This window comes from Tetrao urogallus (genome assembly GCF_951394365.1).
Source record: "Tetrao urogallus genome assembly, chromosome: 4".
Classification (NCBI taxonomy): Eukaryota; Metazoa; Chordata; class Aves; order Galliformes; family Phasianidae; genus Tetrao; species Tetrao urogallus.
Genome location: NC_136817.1, coordinates 70,899,842 through 70,918,245, shown reverse-complemented (window position 1 = coordinate 70,918,245; position 18,404 = coordinate 70,899,842). Strand labels below are relative to the sequence as shown.

Below are 18,404 nucleotides of genomic sequence, written 5' to 3'. Positions count from 1 at the left end.
GAAGGCGCCGGAGCCCCCCGCCGCGGGGCTGCCCGGGTTGGGCCGGGACGGCGGGGTGACCGGGAGACGCTGCGCTGCTCCGAGATCCGAGCCCTGCCCGGGGGCTGCCCTGCCATCGCCTGCGGGAGCGGCCCCTGCTGCTTTCCCCGGGGACGAAGCTGCGCGCTTCTCCCTGAGAGGGGGACAAGGTGCTGGAATTGGCGGCCCGGAGCGCCTGTGGGTGTCCCGTCCCTGGGGGGGGGGGGGTCGAGGCCAGGCTGGATGGAGCCGTGGGCCGCAGGGCTGAGATGGCGGGCCCTGCCTGCCTCGCTCCCCAAATGCAGGGGCGGCTCCTCAGGAGCGATGGAGCCGCTTGTGAATTTTTCCTGTATAAAGTTTTGTGACCTTTACTCCTGGCTTCGTGTAGCGTTTGCCTGCAAAGGGCTTGGGGCAGGGTGGGCTTCGTTCCCCCTCCCCAGCACCCTGCCGTCCCACCAGGATGGCTGCCCACGATGGATCCAACCACGGCGGCTCCTCGCCAGCTGCTGTGAGCCCCCGAGGGCCGTTCTGTGAGCCCAGCACTCACCCTGCCCTGTGCTTGGAAGCGTGATGCATGGTGCCCTTGCTCACCTCATGCTTCCAATTCTGGGTACCGCGCTGCCGTCCCGGTCACGGTGAGGGGCAGCCCTGGCATTTGCATCAAATGTTCCCCCTCCGCAGTTCTTCTTCTACAGAAGTGAAGGGGAAGCTGCGGTGGGTGGGGGAGGCGGGCAGCCGGCTCCCTATTCCAGCTCCCTGCTCCCCCTCGGGAAGGATGGGGCGATGCTCTGGGGGGAGCTGCTGCACTCCTTCCCTGTCCTCAAGGTCCCCCTTCCTGCCCCAGAGGGTTCTCCAGCCCCCCAGCTGGTCCCAATCCTGCATCACTTCACAGGACAGAGCAAAGGGGCTGGCAAGCGAAGGCTGAGTGGCCCAGCAGCGGGCAGGTCTGCCCCCCTGCCTGCCTCTAGCCCACGCGTGGGGCTCTGCTGTTCCCAGGAAGGGCCCCAGGGATTCCATCTTCCATCACAGCACCTCGAAGGCTGAGCGGAAGGTTGGTGACTGAGCCTCCCCACAGCCACATCAGTGCCTGGACTTCCCTCTTACTTTCTAGGAACCCCAAAAAGTACGTGACCAGGAGTGATGAGGACAGCCTATGCCCCCTGCCCCTGTCCCCAGTCTGGCACTGCTCTGCCCCTAGGATGGAGGATGGGGACTTGCAGAGACCCCCTGCCCGGGGCTGCTGCCCCTCATCCCCATCCCCACCATTTGCTGCCCCTCGTCTCCATCCACCCCTGTTCCTGCCCCACGTCTGCCTCCTTTTCAGTGCTGGAGCCAATGTGTGTGGTGAAAGCCGTCCCTGCTCCTGTCTGGGGATGGCAGCTCCAACCCATCCTCCATCCTGTGCTGTCAGAATGGGGACAATTCACCCTGGGCTACAGGGCTCCCCGTCACTTGTGGGGGGGAGTAGGGCAGGATGGGGGATGCTCCCACCCAGGGGTGCCCCTGCCCCTTCCCTGTTGGCTGGGGCCATCGCCAGGCCGTTGCCTGGATGCACACCCCCGAGCTGGGCGCTGCCGCAGGCTCTGCCGTCCCTTCCCCACTCCCCTGGACGTGCCTCCCTAAAATCCTCCCCTATGGATCCCAGTGTTGGAGGGCACCCCGTGGTGGACCGGAGGAGCTCCAGCACCGCCTCGGGCGGCCTCGCTCTGCCGCTCGGCCCAGGGCACAGCGTGGCGCTCGCGGCGTCCCCGCTCCAAGCAGGGCTCGCACCGAGGCCGGCAGGGCTGGAGCCGATGGCGGGTGCCGGTCCTCAGCTCCGCCCTGCGCCGCTTTCTCCTCTTCTGAGAACTGTGATGCTGCTGCGGTTTGCCTTCACCTTGGGGCAGCCCCGCGGGGTCGCGGCTCGCTATAAACGCGGCAGCTCCCGGCCCTCAGAACCAGCGGGAGCAGCGCACGCAGAGGTAGGCAGGGGCGTCTCTGGGGGGCGACGGGGAGCCGGAAAGGCGCAGCCCCACTCGGGCACTCCCTGCCCGGGGCCGTGCCGGGAAGGGCTGGGAGCTGTGCCCACCGCCCACCGAGCGGTGCTTTCCCAGCCGCTGCCCCCGGCTCCTCTCGCTCTGCCCACCCCCGCTGCGCCCCGGAACGGCTGCGCCCCGGCTCCGCTCCTCCCGGGATCCAACGCCGCGTTCCCTCGCGCTGCCCCTCTCCCCACAGATGCCGGTCCCGGTGCTTCTGGCGCTGTGCATCGCCCTTACGGACGCCCTGACTGCCTTCCCCCCGAAGTGTGAGTGCGAGAGGGGCCGGGGGGGGCTTCAGAGAGGGACACTCGGAGCAGGGAGGGATGGGGAGCGGATAGGGGGTGACGGAGCAGGCTGGGGGCCGCGGGTGGATCGTACCTGGGGCGGGGGGCACCCAGACCCACCACAGAGCAGGTGACAGAGCGACCGCAGCCTCTGCACTTCACCTCCAGTTCTGGTGGGGAACCTGAACAAGGACGTGGTGGTGAAATGCAACACCTCGAAGCCGCGGGTGACCTGGACGCAGGACGGGGAGCCGGAGCCCATGGCTGAGCTCGTGGCCGAGGGACGGACTCTCACCATCATCGGCTTGGACCTGCCGGCCACCGGCAACTACAGCTGCTGGGCTGGGGGCGTCCTGCTGGACAGCACCTACGTGGTGGTCGGGGACAGCGGTACCTGGGGCAGGGGGGGACGTGGGATGATGGGGGCACGGCGACAGGAGAGAGCAGTGGGGAGGGATGTGCGACGTTGGGCAGGATGGGCAGACGTGGGGTGATGGGATGGGGTGGAGACAGACGTGGAGTGATGGGGAAGGGTGGGGATGGATGGAACGAGTGTGGGGGCAGGCAGGGGACCCGCCTGAAGTGCGGTACGGGGATGGGGAAGACCGTGCTGCTGCCTGCAGGACAGAGGACGCACGCGGGCAGGGCTGTGCGGGACGGTTTGGGGAAGGGGCACGCAGCTCAGCCCCGCAGACCCCAACCCTTTGTCCCCGGTCCTATCAGGAGAGGAGGGCAGGGACGCCTCCTGTCAGGCCGACTCCTACCGCGGCACCTTCCGCTGCTCCTGGACGGGGCCCCGCTCTGCCGTCTTCCGCGCCCGCCTCACACGCAGGTGGGTATCGCAGCCCCCAGCCCGGCCCCGCGGGCTCCCCACGCTCACACTGCCTTCCTGCACAGCGACGGCTCCGTCGGGGACTGGGTGCCAGCAGCGGGGCACGGCGGGCAGTTCAACGCCACCTTCACGGACCCCTCCTTCTGCCCCTTCGCAGAGGAGCTGCGCCCGCTGCAGCTGCGCTTCGAGGGGATCTCGGACACCTCCTTCCTCAACTTCTCCATCCACTTCTTTGTCCGTGATATTGGTGAGCTCAGCTCACGGACGGCCCCGGGGTGGGGGTCAGGGTGCCGGGAAGCCCGGCGGGCCGCAGCCTCACGCTGAGCCTCGCTGTGCTCTGCTGCCCGCAGTGCGGCCCGACCCCCCGCAGGCTCTGACCGCGCACCTTCAGGAGGGGCGGCTCCACCTGGCCTGGGCCCCCCCGGCCTCCTGGCCGCTCCCCAAGTCCTACTTCGCCCTCCTCTACTGGCTGCAGTACGAGCTCCCCAACGGCACCAAGGTAACGGGGCAGGCTGCCCGCACCCCCACTGCCCCCCACCCGCACCGCTGTGCGCTCAGCCTCCCTCTGCCACACGACCAAAACCTCCCCCCGCCTCTCCCTCAGCGCAGCAGCATCGTTAGGAGCAGTGCTTGGTGACCCCCGGGGGTGGGGAGGAGGGGGGTTGGGAAATTGTCACTCCCAGCTGTCACCTCTGCTTCCCCCCAGCACTGCCCAAGTGAGGCAAGCATCATTGCCTGCGATGGGGAAGAACTGCAGCTCCCCACTGCTGTGCCCCCAGCTTCAAGCGCTGCGCCTCCAGGTGGTCGCGGCGCCCGTCCCCAGGCCGTGACCAAACCCCCCTTTGCAGGTTGATGCTTTCGTGGAGGGCACGGAGAAGATGAGCCTGCAGGAGCGCGTGCGGCGGGTGCGCATCAGCTGCCAGGACCCCTACAGCTACACCAACAGCTCCTGGAGCCCCTGGAGCGGATGGAGGGAGGTGGACGCAGCCTGGCCGCAGCGGGGCTGAGGAGCGCACGGCCCTCAGGGGGGTGTGGGGTTGAGGGGGCTGAGGGGCAGCACCCCGGGGTGAGGCACCCAAAGCCGCCCAGTGCCCACATTCCCATCCACTTCTGTTATATTGAAGCGCTTTTTCTTAACCTCTGTAAAAGAGCTGAGCTTGGCTTTTCTGTGAAAAACCTCAGTCGGGGCGCGTAGGACAGAGCGGGGCTCTGTGCCCTGTAGCTCCCAGCCCCGCTTTGCCACTCCCCCAGCATCCTGCAGGACATCCAGCCGGCAGCTCCAGCTGGGGGCTGCGGCGGGTGGGAACGAGCACAGACCCCGCAGCCAGGCCTCGTTGGCAAGGAATGGCCCACAGACCACGCAGCCGTGGAGCAGCGCCGGGCACGGCCTCAGCCGCAGCCCCACGTACACGGAGCTGCCGGGGGTCGCGGCCCCATCACGCGGAGCGCTGGGCGCTGGGTAATGCCACGGGGCGTTTATTGAGGCGCACCCGCGTGGACCGGGGCCGGGACTGCAGCCCTGCTGCCGCTCTGGAGAGGCTGGTGAGACTGGTGTGCGGCCCGGGGCGCTGCCCCGCCGGGGAGTGGGGGCCTCCCGGGGACGTCGGCGGAGCCCAGGGCTCCCGTGGCAAAGGGGTCCGGAAGGACCGGGTTCCAGGAGTCCGGGGGTCCCGTGGCTCGGGAATGGAGGGCGCTCCAGGAGGCCGGGGGGCACGGAGGGCCCCGCAGAGCAGCAGCCCGGTGCCGGGAGCCTGGGGGGGTTCCGGCGGACCCCGGTCCGCAGCGAAGGGGTGGGCGCCCCGTCACGGCGGTACCACGGCACCCAGGCGCAGCTCCTCCCCTTCCAGCATCTCCCTGCAAGAAAGCGGGTCCTCTGAGCCCCGCGACCGCCGCGTTCCCCCCGCCCCCACCCGCGCCCCTCCCCGTACCGATACGCGGCGATCTCCGCGTCCAGCGCCATCCGCAGCCGCAGCAGCGCGGGGTACTCCCGGAGGCACCGCGCCATCTCCTGCTCCGCTTCGCCGATCTGCCGCTCCAGCTCCGCCACCCGCTCCTGCGGTCGGGCCGTCAGCGCCAACCCGGCACCCCGACCCGGACCCCGACACCTCCAGCCCAGCCGCCCCCCGGCCGCCGTTGTCCCCCAGCTGCGGCTGCACCCCCGCGGCAGCGCTCCCCACATCCAGACTCCGCGCCCCCCGTAACGATGCGCCCCCAATCCTCGCACTCATCTGCCCCCAACCCAAGCGTCCACTCCCCTTCCTCTGAGACCCCACACCGCCGGGACCCGCCGTTCCAGCCCCATCGCGCACCACCCCCGGCTCACACCTCCCGGCCGGCCCCCCGAGCACCCCCAACACCCTCCCGCATTACCTGATACTTGGCGAGCTCCCCGCTGCGCCGGTCGCGGAGCCCCTCCAGCTGCCGATGCAGGGCTCCCACGGCCCCGCGCAGCGCCTCCACCTCCGCCGCGCGGGCGCGGAGCAGCCGCCGGTACCCCGCAGCCTCTGCGCGGGCGCGGAGCACGGCCTCGCCGCCCCGGGAGCGGGGAGAGCAGCGGGGCCCGGACCAGCCCAGCGCGCAGCCTTCCGGGCCGTCCTCCCCCCCGCCGGGGCCGCCCGCGCTCATCCCGGCGGCTTCTGCGGCGGCGCGGCGGCGGCGGCTGCGGCTCCCCCCTCCCGGTCCGACGGGCCGCGTCACCGATTCGCAGCCAATCCCGCCGTCGGGAAACCGGCACCGGCGGCCCCGCCTCCTCCCGGGAGCGTTGAGGGAGCGGCGGGACGCTGCCCGCCCCCCCGGTCCGTAACCCAATGAGCTGAGAGAACCGACGGGGGCGGGCAGAGCCCCGCCGGCACCGCAGGCTCCCGATGCGCCCCGAGGGGTCCCGGTTCGGGCTGCCGTCCCCGCGGTCCCCGTGAGTGCCGGTGCGTGACCTCCGTTCCCGGGCCGTTTCCCGGCCACCGCGTCGCGTCCCGGCAGCACCACGAACCGGGGCCGGGTTGGGGTCAGCGGGGAGGTCAAGGTCAAAATCGGGGTCGCTATTAGGGTTGGGGTCGGGGCCTCAGCTCCGTTAGCAGCAGGACCCCGGCTGGAGCTGGCTGTGAGGGTCCCGTGGCCCAGCCCCGCATTGTCTGAGTCCCGGCCTGGCTGCACCCTGCTGCTGGGACACACGGGGGGGTGGAAGTTCACTGGGTGACCCAGAAGAGCCACTGCCCCCATTGTCTGCATCGTGCCAGACCAAAAGTTCAGCCCCACACTGAGACACAGAGAGGGGAGGAAGCAGAGGTGGCCCCGGGAGCAGCTTCTGGGGGGGCTGCTGCCACCCACCACCACGTGGGGGGACCCTGTGCCCATCGTCCAGGCCCAGAGCTGCAGACGGGGGCCGGGAGCACCGGGAGCCCCCCGTGTGGCCGACAAACTCCATCTGTCCGGTGTGCGGGGAACGCTGGGCCAGCGATGGGATCCCCCAGCTGGAAGCCAAAGCTGATGGACTCTGACTCGTCCAGATACCAGGATGCTTGTGATGGACGCTGCCCCACAACGAACGGGGGCAGCAGTGAGTTTCCAGCACCGGGAATGTGTGAGTCCAGGGGATGCCACCCCCCGGCTCTGCCCTCCCTGGGCAGGATGGGCGCCTAAGGGCTGTCCCAGCACATGGAGCTGCTGAAGGGGTTTGGGCCCCGAGGAGCTGCACGGGGTGGGCGGCCCCCCCAGAGGCTCCAGGCTGGCAGAGGCACATGGGATGAAAGCTGGGGGGGGGGGGGTCCACCCGCTCAGAGTCCACCTGCCCAGGGCTGCTGCTCCACCGGGGCAGTGAGGGGGCCCGGATGTGGTGTGGGGAGGGGGCTGCCGCTCAGGGTGGCACCGGGAAGCAGCAGCCCCCTCCCCTCCCCTTCGCTGGGCATCGGGGTGGCCTCGCATCCCTCCAGGCCAAAGCTCCCATCAGTTCAGAGCCCCCGGGGGCACAGGGGCTCCCATCGGCCACGCAGTGCCCTCAGACCACGGAGGCCACCCCCGAGACGGACGTCACCTTATTGTCCTCGGCCCAGGGCTGCAGGTTCTGCAGGGCGTACAGCGAGGAGTTGTGCATGCACAGCGGGTCCTGCGGCAGCGGTTGGCTCAGGCTCTTCTGGAAAGCCTCCTGCTGCAGGTGCAGCATCAGCCGGTTGGCCTGCTGCCGCTCTGCCTCGCGTTCCTCTGCCGTCTGCCTCCTGCACACACGGCCCCGGGCGCAGGGTGAGGGTTGGGCTGCGGGACGCATGGGGGACGGCACCTTCCCCCCCCGGGATGAGGGCAAAACAGCCGAGCAGCACCGGAGGAGCCGCAGTTGAACCCCCCCCCCCCCCCCCCATTACCTCCACTTGGTGCGGCGGTTCTGGAACCAGGTTTTGACCTGAGCGTCCGTCATCTTGAGGGCTTTGGCCAGCGTGGCTCTCTCGGCCGACGCCAGGTATTTCTGGCGGTGGAAGCGTTTCTCCAGCTCGCAGATCTGCACGCGGCTGAAGGAGGTGCGCGGCTTCTTCCGCTTGGGCGGCGTGCGGTTCTGGTAGGGGTGCCCGATGCGCCGGGTTGCCGCGAAGGGCGAAAGCGCGGCTGTGGGCAGAGGGGGGCGAGCAGCTGTGCCGGGGTGTGGGGAGCAGGCATGGCACAGCCCCGTCCCTCGCTTCAGCCACTGGTGGGGAATGGGGCCAAGACCATCCTGCAGGGAGCTGCCAGGACGGCACGGCCCTCGGGCAGCACTGAGCGCAGAGGGGGATGTGGGCCGAGCAGAACTGGAGCTCTGTGGGAGCTGTGGGGAGGGGGCGAGGAGGGATTCCCCACATCCTGATCCTAAGAGGACGCGGCGCCGCTAAATGTGGTCAGGGGGGGCTCATGGCACCTCCTGCCGTGGCTCTGAGTGCGCCTGAGCCCCAGGGGGACCCAGCAGCCAGGACCCCCGGCCTCACCAAGAAGCACAGTGGTCCCACCGCCAGGGTCATGGAGGGCTCCAGGCAGCACAAACCCGGCCCTGTTCCCAGCACCGCGCTGCGCCGAAGCCCCGCCGCCTCCCAGCACTCCCTGCGGAGGGAATGGGACCCGGAGGCCATCGGAGGCAGCTGATGTCTCCTTCCCTTCGCACGCAGCAGCCTCTGGGTTGACCGCCCTGCAGCCGCTGGGGGCGGGGGGCTGGGGAGGGGGCTGCCACCTCCCATAGGGACACGGGGACGAGGCCACGGGAGCGTCAGGGCAGCAAAGGGCCGGGAGGAGGACGGAGCCGGGCCGTGTGCTTGCAGAGCAGGCGACACCACGGCCATCGCCAACACCGCACCGCATGGGCAGCGCTGCGCCAACGCGCCGCCACGGGGCTGCCATGGGGCTCCAGCACCCCACAGCTGTGGGGCACGGGGCAGACCCTACGGCAGGCCCCAGGGACGGATCATCCGTGCCCCACACCCCAGCAGTGTGGTGGGAAGGCGTCTGCCCGCGGCGGGGGCGGAAGCGCTCGGCGCAGGTGGAGCTGCACAGTCGGGGGGATGGACGGACGCCCCCGTGCCCCCTCCCCACGCGGGGCGGCCCCTGACTGCAAACAGATGCCGACAGCCCCAACATCACCCCAAGGCTCCAACGCTGAGTGATGGCTACGGCTAGGAGACCCCGTGCCGGGGAGGGGCTGCCGTGTCCCCCCACCGCTGGCGCCAGGCAGGAGACGGGGACGTCACCAACGGCCATGCGCGGCGACGGCGCTCCATCACCCACGGGTGGGCCGGGAGGCGAACCCGGCTCTGATGGTGCCGGGATGGGCTCCCATACCCCCAGACCTCCCAACCCACAGGGCCCAGCCCTTGCAGCCTCCAGAGCCCCCACAGCCCCCGCAGCCTCGTCCGCCGCCCTCGTCCCCACACAGGGCCGCGCTGCGGACGTGGCAGAGCCGCCATCTTGGGAAGGAGCCGCATTCAGCCTCGCTCACAGCCCCCCGCTCACCCCACCGGCACCCAGCACCGGGCACCAGCACCCCACACCCTCTGCAAAGGGGGTCAGAACCCCCACCAACCACCCTGAGCTGCTCCAGCCACGCACCCCACACACGGCTCCATCGGCTGCACCCCACCGCTCTCCCCAACGCTCCCTCACAACCCAGCCCTGGCTTCGCCCCAAAGCCGGCATCCAGCAGCCCCGCATCCATCCCCATACACACACACACACGGATCTGCACACCCCGCACAGCCCCGTCCTCCTCCCAACACATCCCGCAACCCAGCACAACGACCACAGCACAGCACGGGCTCACAGCCACGCCAGCACCTCCCCGTCACGTCCCCAGCCCCACAACCGTCCCCGCTGCGTCCCCAGTCATGCAGACACCCCACAGCACAGGCCCCAGTTCCACACACACTGCACAGCGTGGGCTCACAGCCCCGCTGTCAGGATTCCAGCCCTGCAGTCACCCCACAGTGTGGGCTCACATCCCTCTGCCATGCACCCAGCCCCGCAGACACCGCGTGCTGTTTTCTCCCCACACCGCCCCACTCCCACACACAGCTGGGTATCACTGTGCGCCCCACACAGGGTCCTCGCTCCCCATTCCCGCACACGGCATCCCTCCTCCCGCCGGCCCGGGGCCGCAGCCCCGCGGTTGTAACAGGTCGGTGCTGCGGAGCCCGCGGCCGAAGCACGGCGGGACCTCCGGCACTTTGCAGGGAGCAGCTGCGGCGAAGCTCCGGCTCCAACGGGAACCGGGACCCGGGGCAGCGCCCACCCGGAGCCGCAGCGCGCGGTCCCCGACGGCGGCCGCATCCCGTGTGCGCGGTGCTGCGGCGAGCGGGGCGGTTCGGAGGGAGCCCGGCCCCGGCACGGCAGCGTTCGGCGGCCTCCGGCGCACGTTGGAGGCAGCCACACGCACGCACGGCACAGGCGGAGCGCGGCCGGTTCCGGCACAGCTCCCCGGCGCGGCCGGTTCCCCGCTCCGAGCCGCTGCCCCCCGCTCCGCTCCCGCTCCCGCTCAGCCGCCGCTCCGCGCCGCGCGCCGTCGGTGCCGCCGAGAGCCGTCGGAGCGGAGCGCTCACCTGAGAGCCGATCCTTGGCGATGCGCCGCGTCGTCTCCATCCAGGGGAAGGTGAGCCCCGACAGCCCCGGCACCGGCGGCGGCGCGGCGGGAGGTGCGGGCGGCGCGGGTCGGTGCGCGGGGACGCGGATGACCCCGGCGGGCGGCGCGGCGGGCGCGGGGGTCACGTTCACGCTCACGTTCATGCTCATGTTGAGGTTGTAGGACCCGAGCGAGCAGGCGGGGCCGTAGCCGCCGCCGTACAGCCCGGGGTAGTCGGGCTCTCCGGCAGCCCGCGCCGGCCCCGCGCCGCCCGGGGGCTCCGGGCCGCTGAGGATCTGGTCGATGCCGAAGCTGATGGGCTCGTGGGGAGCGGGAGCCGCGCCGCCGCCCTCCCGCGCCAGCGCCGCCGCCGCCGCCTCCATGGCCCCGCCGCGCTCAGAGTCGGGGCATCGCGGGGCCGCCTAGGCGCGGGGGGCGGCCGCGGGCTGCGGGGCGCTGCGGGGGGGGCGGCGGGCAGCGGGCGGTGGCCGAGGCCGGGGCAGGGAATGGGGCATGGCCCGCGGCGGAGGCGGCTGCTGGCGGCCGCGGGCTGCGGGCTGCGGGGCGCGGCGGGGCCCCCCGGCTGCACGCGCTTTTCTGCCCCGCTCCATCTGGAGCTGCCAAAATCTCGGCCGCCCGCCCGCTGATTGGCGGCCGCGCCCCGTGATGGACAGCCCGCGCCCTCTGGGGCGGGGGCTCGCGCATCCCGGGGCCACGCCCCGGCACCGGCCCCCTCCCCGGCCTCGGCACCGGGCCTTCCACCCCACCCCCCGCCCGGCCCTCGGCCCGCCGGGATCCCCCGGACCACCGCGGCTCGGCGCGGGCAGCGCGTCTCCGGGGTCTCCTGGCGGGGTCCGTCGGAAGCGCGGCGGTGGGGGAGGAGGCGCGTCGCGGTCCCCGCCGCCCGGAGAGCCGCCGGGCTCGGAGCGGTGGAACGGCGGAGGGGTCCCAGCGTGACATCGGGCAGCGACGCGGCGCACCTCCTCGCACCGCCCTGCCCCGTCCGGTGCCGTCGGGGCGCTCGGAGCGCAGCACCGGGGCCGCCACCCGCTTTCCCCCGCCGTGTCGGAGCCGCCCCGTTCTCCGGGCGCAGACCTCCGCGCGTTTCAGGGCGCACTGAGCGGCCCCGGTGCCGTTATGCGTTCACGTGGGGCCGCTCCCCGAGCCCGGGGCGCTCCGGTGCTTCGTTCCCCGCGGCCGCCGCTGTCCGCACGTACCGACCGCGGCCACTCCGACCCCGCAGCAAACAGATCCGGCGCCCGCCGCTCCCGGGGCACGGATCTGCGTTTGCTCCCACCCGCCGCTCCCGGCGGCGTGGACCCGGTTACCGCTGATCCGCCGTTACCGACAGCGCGCACCCGCCTCCCACGGCCGGTCTGATTCGGTGACACGGAGCCCAGAGCCGGGCCCCTCCGCGAGGCTCGGATCTGGCACGGAGGGTGGCCCGGGCTCGGCGCCCATCCGCACACCGGGCACGCATCGGGCGTTCGCGGCCAAAGCGGGGCAGTGCGATCCTGACTGGGCCCTTGACGACTGTCGCGATAGCGCCTGGCCGCGGCCTCGGGTTCGGTGGGTCAGGGCCGATGGGTGCCGGGTCCCGGTTCAGGGCGAGGGCGGCGGGTCACGTCCCCGGGGCGAGGGCCGGAGCGGGAGGGGCCGCCCGTCCGCCCTGGCGCCACCGGTCTGGGGCAAATGACATTACCGGGGCTGCGCCTGTAAATCACGGCGGCACCGGGAGCAGCAGCTGCTGCGGCCCGGGGGGCACGGCACGGCCCGGGGGCATTGCAGGGCTCGGGGGCACCGGGCGGAGCCGGGCCCGGCGGGACGCGCTGCTCCATGCGGTGTGGGGCTGCACTGGGTGCCGCGTGGGGGGCACAAACACAAGCACACACAAACACACGCACACACAAACACACGCACACACAAACACACGCACACACAAACACACGCACACACAAACACACGCACACACACCGAGGGGGGACTCAGCCTGCACACACGTGCGTTTGCACACCCTGCAGAGCAGCACAGAGAATGCAGCGCCGATACACACGCGCGCACACGGAGGTGCTCACACCCAGCTCCGCAGCACCGCCCCACGCGTGCACACCCACCGCGGCACGCAGGCAGGCGCAGCCCACGGCTCAGCACGGCTGCACACGCATCCACGGAGCCACCCGCACCGCCTGCACTGCGCACACGAGCAGCCACACACAGCGCAGTGCGACCGTGCACACGGGGGGCGGGGGGGGGGGGGCACCCAGTCGGACTGTCTGCAGCTGCGCCCACCCCCCCTGTGCGCACACGCACCCCACGCTCCCCTCCCCGTGCCCGTACAGCTCCCTCTGTACACACACACAACACACAACACACAGCACACAACACATACACACACCACTGGCCCACGCCGGGCTCACCCCACCCTACACGGGTAGGCACAGCGTGGACCCCCCCGCGCCGACACAGGAGCTGCCCCCCGCACCCGGAGCTCCCCGGTGCCAAAGGTGCGGGTCCCGTGCGTGGACACGCATCAAATGCGGCCCGACCCGCAGCACTGCAGCCCTCAGGTGGGGGGAGGAAACTCTTCGTGCCGGGGGGGGCGGGAGCGGGCGGCAGCGGGTTAATTAAACCGAGAGCGGGAGGCAGCTGTGTGCAAGCGCCCAGGGGCTGGAATGCCGCGCGGTCCGGGAGATGGATTGGGGGGCAGGGGATGAGCCCCGCGGCACCCGCCCGTGTCACCGCCACCTCCGCCCCGCGCCCGCGGGAGCTGCAGAGCGCGTCCCGGCCCCGCTGCGGTGCTCACCGACCCACTCGGGGTGGGAGGCAGAGCTGGGGGCCGTGCGGGGTTTGGTGACGGTGGGGCACACGGAGCGGGGAGCTCAGCCCGGGCTGGGGGGACCAGGAGAAGCCCGAGCCTCGGGCAGTGCTGGAACAGAGGGCGCTCGGTGAGACCGGCGCCACGGCGGCTCGGGGTTCTCTTTCCAGGAATCCTCACAGGCCCCAAAGCCTCCCCACCGGCATCTCCCAGTTTCGCTGCTTCCGTGCCCCGTGAGCCTCTCACGGCAGAGGCCGCCGCCGGGCTGCCCCACGGCTCTGCCCGGCACCGCGGGGCTCCGCTGAGGGACCCTCACACACACCTGCAATGAGACAGGGCTGCGAGCAGCCCGACGCACTCAGACACAGCTCTGCACCTCGTTCCCCCCCCCCGCAGCTCACACCGCTGTGGTCTCCAACGCGCGGCCCCACCGATCTGCCCTGTGGGCTGGCACCCGCTGCCGCTGACAGCTGCAAGACGATGGGGCAGAGGGTGGAAAATCAGCCTTCAGTCCCACGACGCTGCCCGCAGTGAGCGCAGCGCCAGGCCCTGCTGCTGCCGGAGCCGCAGCGGTCGCACAGGGGCCGTGAGCTGAGCACAGCTGCACCCCAGCATCCCGTTGCCCCGCAGCGCCCCGCAGGGCGCCCAACCCGCGGCACAGCCGTGACGATGGATGCACAGATCCCACGGCCTTCGCACGGCTCTTCCATCGCCGCAGCCGACCCCCGCGTGCCCCCTCCCCCCGCCGAGCTGCCGCTCTGCGGCTCACGGAGCCCCGCAGCCCCGCGCCGGCGTCCCCGTGCCCCGCACGGCTCCCTGCCGGGCTCGGGCGCTCTGCCGGGGGGCAGGATGGAGTACCGCGGGTCGCTGCCCGCCCCTCGCCGCTGCCAGCCGCTCCAACGCGCGGCAATTAAGCGGCGGAGGCCTGGCCGGGCCCCACGTTACCACCGGGAGCTGCTGCCAAGCCGCCCTCTCCCGCCCGCTCCCCCTCTAATCTCATTATCGCTGGACGTCCCCTTCTTCCTCCCGCTTCCCCCCAAACCCGCTGGCAAACTGTAGGGACAGTCAGCTCCTCTCTGGCTGCTGGGTTAATTCTGGGCTAATTAGATGAAGCCAGCCCAGATTGGATTACTTTAGCCTGCATTTGGTCCTCCAGTCCTTGACTTGCGGCTCCCGTGGGAGCTGCTGGCGCCTCCTGCCTCAATCAGACACTTCTTAACCGCATGAAACACTCCCGGTGCCCCGCACCCGCCGGCCCCGGGCCGGGCGCTGGCAGCCGCTGGGTGCGGGGGTGACGCGGTGGCACGCACGCTTCGCTCCCCCCGGTAACGACCGGCAGCGCCGGGCCGGGCCGAGCACTCGGGCAACCGCACCGCGCGGCCACGGCCCCGCACACCGCGCCCCGCACACCGCGCCCCGACGACCTGCGACGGCCGAAGCCGCCCCGGTCGGACGTCACCGCGGTGACCGTCGGCGGCTGCGCAGCGCCTTCGGGGAGGAGCTGTGCGCTACGGGCGGCGGTGTGCGCCGGCCCCGCGCTGTACGGTGCGCTGCCCGCTGGGCTGCGGCCGCGGGGCGGGGCGGGGACGCGGAGATGGGGCTCGGGGCGGCTTCTGGGGAACGGGGACTCCGGGCCGGGGGCAGCGTGGGCGCTGCTGTCCCCCCGCGTCCCTCTCCGGCCGCTCTGTGGGACGGGAGCGGGAGGCGGGAGGCGCGGGGGGGGGGAGCGGAGCAGCCCCGCTGTCCTGAAGGGTGCGGGGGGGATCCCACCGCAATCAGCGGGGTCGACGGCCGAGGCCCCGAAGCTTCCGTGGGGCTGACGGGTCAGGGCGTGGGGCTGCGGCCGTGGGGCAAGGTGCGGGGTGCTGGAGGAGCGGGAGAGCGGGGGGGGGCGGTGCGCGGTCCCCGGCCCTGCAGTGTGTGCCGCGCGTCCCATCCCGGGCTCCCGCTGCCCCCATCCCCGCGGGGGTCGGGTTATTCTGGGGGATTCGGTCCCCCCGCTCCCCCGAGGCTGCGGGCTCTGCCAGGCGGTCCGGGGCTGCGCGGGGCCGGGGGGCGCCGTGTGCCCGCAGCTCTCTGTGCCGCGGGGCCGTTGACAGAAACCGTCGCTCAGAACCTCGTTATCAAAGGCCGAGGGCAGGTAATTGGATTCTGCAAATCCAATCAGGTGCATTAGGCAGGGAGTTCAGTCCATAACCAGTGCCCAACCCCCCCCCCAGCCCCTCGCCCCGCGGCCGCGTTGCCACGAACCCCCCGGCGCCGGCCATCCCCGGAGCCCCCCAGCACCGGGGCTCTCGGGGCTGGTCCTGGTGTGGGGCTGGGGGCCCCGCGCTGAGGCCGGGAAGGGGCCGATGGCACCGGGGACGGCAGCGGGATGGGCGGCCCCGACCCGGAGCTCTGCTGCTCTGTGCCATCCCGAGTTGCTCCGGGCTCAGCACGGTGCCCCCGCGCCGGTCACGGCCCGCCCGCCCCGCACCCCAGGGCCGGGAAAACCCCCGCAGCGCTTACCAGAAGGAGCCGCCCAGCCCCGCGCGGCGGAAATGGAGCTGAATATTTGAGCAGGTCTCCGCTAAAAGCCCCGGCCCGGCCCGCAGCCCCGCGGAGCTCAGGGGTGCATTAATTATGTATTTGCGGATGGAGCCGCGCGGCCCCGCGGTGCCGGGCTGCAAACGGTCGGTGGGGCGCATCGGTCCCCACTGCAGCCCTTGACCTCCCGGGCCCCATCTCCATCCCCAGCCGTGTTCCTGCCCGGCGTGGCGCTGCCGCTGTGCCAGGGCATGAGCAGTGTGAGGTGCCAAGTGTGCCGGGCTACAGAGGGGTGCAACGCAGGGGCACAGACGGCACAGTGCATCACGAGGGCGTGGGGAGGGGGCACCCCGAGGGCAGAGAGCAGCACATCCCCAGGTGAGCCGCCCCACGTGCTGCTGAGCTCCCCTCGGCGCCCACCCTGCGGCCCCTTTCCGGGCCTGTCCTGTCCCAGCTGAGCTCCCACAGCCCCAGCATCACCGCCTGGGTCGCGGTGCGGCTCAGGTGGCTGAGAGGACGCCGTGCTGAAAGGCTGCGTGTGGCCCCTACAGACACGGCTGGATGTGCCGGGGAGCGTGCAGGGAGCGTGTGCTGGAAGCTGCACGGCAAGGAGGCTGCACTCATGGAGTCAGTAGGGTAGGAAGGACCGCAGAAATCGCCCGTTCCAGCCATCAGCCCGTGGCTGCTCCAGGCCGTGTGATCCGCGGCGCCGCTCGGTGCTGGGCGCCCATCCTCAGCACGGTGCTGCTGTCGGTGCGCTGCCGGTCCTCAGCCCGGTGCCGGCACGTGGTGCAGGACGGTGCTGGCAGTGAGTGATGCTGCCTTGGCCCCAGGGCTGTGCTGGCCCAGCTGTGACCCTCGCAGCCCCCCAGCAGGCCGTCCCTCCCAGGAACTGCTCCTGGCAGGTACAAATGGGGCCGGGCCCTCCCAGACACGGGCGGTCACCCCGGCCCCTGCCTCATTTCTCACCGCCCAGCAAGGACGGGGTCGGGGATGGGGCAGGCTCCAACCAGCAGTGGAGGGGCTTTCACGGGCCCATGGGCCCCCTGGAGCGCCCGGATTCCCCTCCTGGGCTGGGGGTGATGGAGCACGGCGGGAGGCGGGGGGGGGGGGGGGGGGCGGATGGCTGACAGCTCAGCGACACGGTGGGGGATTCACGGCAGGGCCGGGCTGCATCACACGGATGTGAGGAGCCAAGCCAGCCTGGCCAGCCCTATCCAACCCAGGGATAGGGCCGAACTGGGCTGGCTGGGATGTGCAGGAGCTGAGGTGGCCGAGGCCGAGCCCAGAGCTGTGCCCAGGACCGGGGAGTCCGGCAGGGATGAGGAGGAGCTGGGAGGACCAGCAGCAGCACCCAGCCAGGCCAGCGGCTCGCAGGGCTCGGTGTGACGGGGTTGTTGTGGCACGCGGCTCGGCGTCCGGATCTTCCACCGAAGGCTCTCGGTCCCGCACGCCCTATCAATGAGCGGAGCTCGCTCGGCTCCTGCGGGCACCGTGGGGATGCGGAGCCCCGCCCTGGGCAGCCGAGCCCGGACCGAAGCAACAAAGCGGAGCCGCTGCAGGTCCCGTGCGCTCCGTGCCCGGCCCCGCAGCCCCGGGCCCCGGTAGCCGTTACGGCGGCTCTGCTCGAGTTTAACGGCACCCCGATCCCGACTCCCCCCCCACACACCGCGCCGGGGCCGCCCAACAGCGCCGGGCGCCCGCTCCAGGTCCCACGGGGCCGCGCCGTCTGCCCGCCCCGGCCCCGGCCCCGGCGGCTCCCCAGGCAGCACTTGTTGCTGGGGATTGCAGCAATAATCGTAACCGTAACGAGCCATTACGGCCGTTAACAGCTTCTGCTTTGCATTAGCGGGGCCGCTCCTTCCCCTCCAGAGCCCTGATCCAATCACCCCCATTAGCGCGGCTCCAGGCTCCGGCTGCTGCGCCGGGGAGGCCGCCCGGCCCCGGCAGAGCCCCCCGCCCCCCGGCCCCGCTCCTCGACACCACCCCTAAGCCGCCGTGCCCCGCACCCCCGGCCCTTCGCATCCGCTGCCCCCCCAACCCTCAGGCAGCCCCGGGCAGGTGCTTGCCGTGCCCACGGCCGGCACGAGGGCTGCCCCACGGAGCCCCCGGCCCCACACGTGGCAGAGCAGGGGGGCCTGGGGGTCGTCGCTTTGGGCATTCAGGCCATCCGTGCCCCAATCAGTGCAACCACGCTGCTGAACCCTCACTCCCTGCCCCCTTGCCAGCCCCATTCCCTCCCCATCCCCATTCACCCCACAGCCCCGCCGAGGCCGTTCCCATCCCATTCAGGACATTCCTGGTGGTCCCCCATCAGTGCCCTTACACTGCCATATACCCACCCTATGCCCCAAGACCCCCATTTTCCCCCATCTCATTATCTCAGGCACCTCATTCCCCTCATACCCCATTCCCCAGGACCCCATTATCCCCCCTCAGCCCCCATTCACCCCAGTGCTCCCATTCATTCACGTGCTCAACCCAGCTCTCCCCATTTCCCCCCTATCCCACTCCCTCAGACACCTCATTCCCCTTATATCCCGTTTCCCAGGACCCCATTATCCTTTCCTCCTCAGCTCCCATTCACCCCAGGTCCCCGTTACCCCTCGCACCCCATTCAGTGCCCTCATTCACTCACACATACATTCACCCCACTTACCCCCATTCACCCCACTTCATCCCATTCACCCCAGTGACCCCATCCATGCCCGTCTTTCCCAATTGATTCCCCCCAATTCCCCCTATCCATTCTCCTCTGTTCCCAGATTCATTCCGCCCACTTCACCCCATTAATTCCCCTCAATATCTGTTCTTCCCCCCCCCCCGGTCCCCATTCATTCCCCCCCCCCCC

The 18,404-nt window shown here is 71.4% G+C and overlaps 1 protein-coding gene across 1 annotated transcript; it reads right to left on the bottom strand.

The window, feature by feature from the left end:
- Window positions 1-7,143: 7,143 nt before the first annotated feature.
- On the bottom strand, window positions 7,144-10,595 carry TLX2 (T cell leukemia homeobox 2; the record flags this gene model as incomplete). Its single annotated transcript, XM_079534195.1, has 3 exons — window positions 7,144-7,360; window positions 7,505-7,742; window positions 10,193-10,595. The coding sequence occupies 3 exons, from the start codon at window positions 10,593-10,595 to the stop codon at window positions 7,144-7,146; spliced, it is 858 nt and encodes a 285-aa protein (XP_079390321.1).
- Between the last annotated feature and the right edge of the window lie 7,809 nt (window positions 10,596-18,404).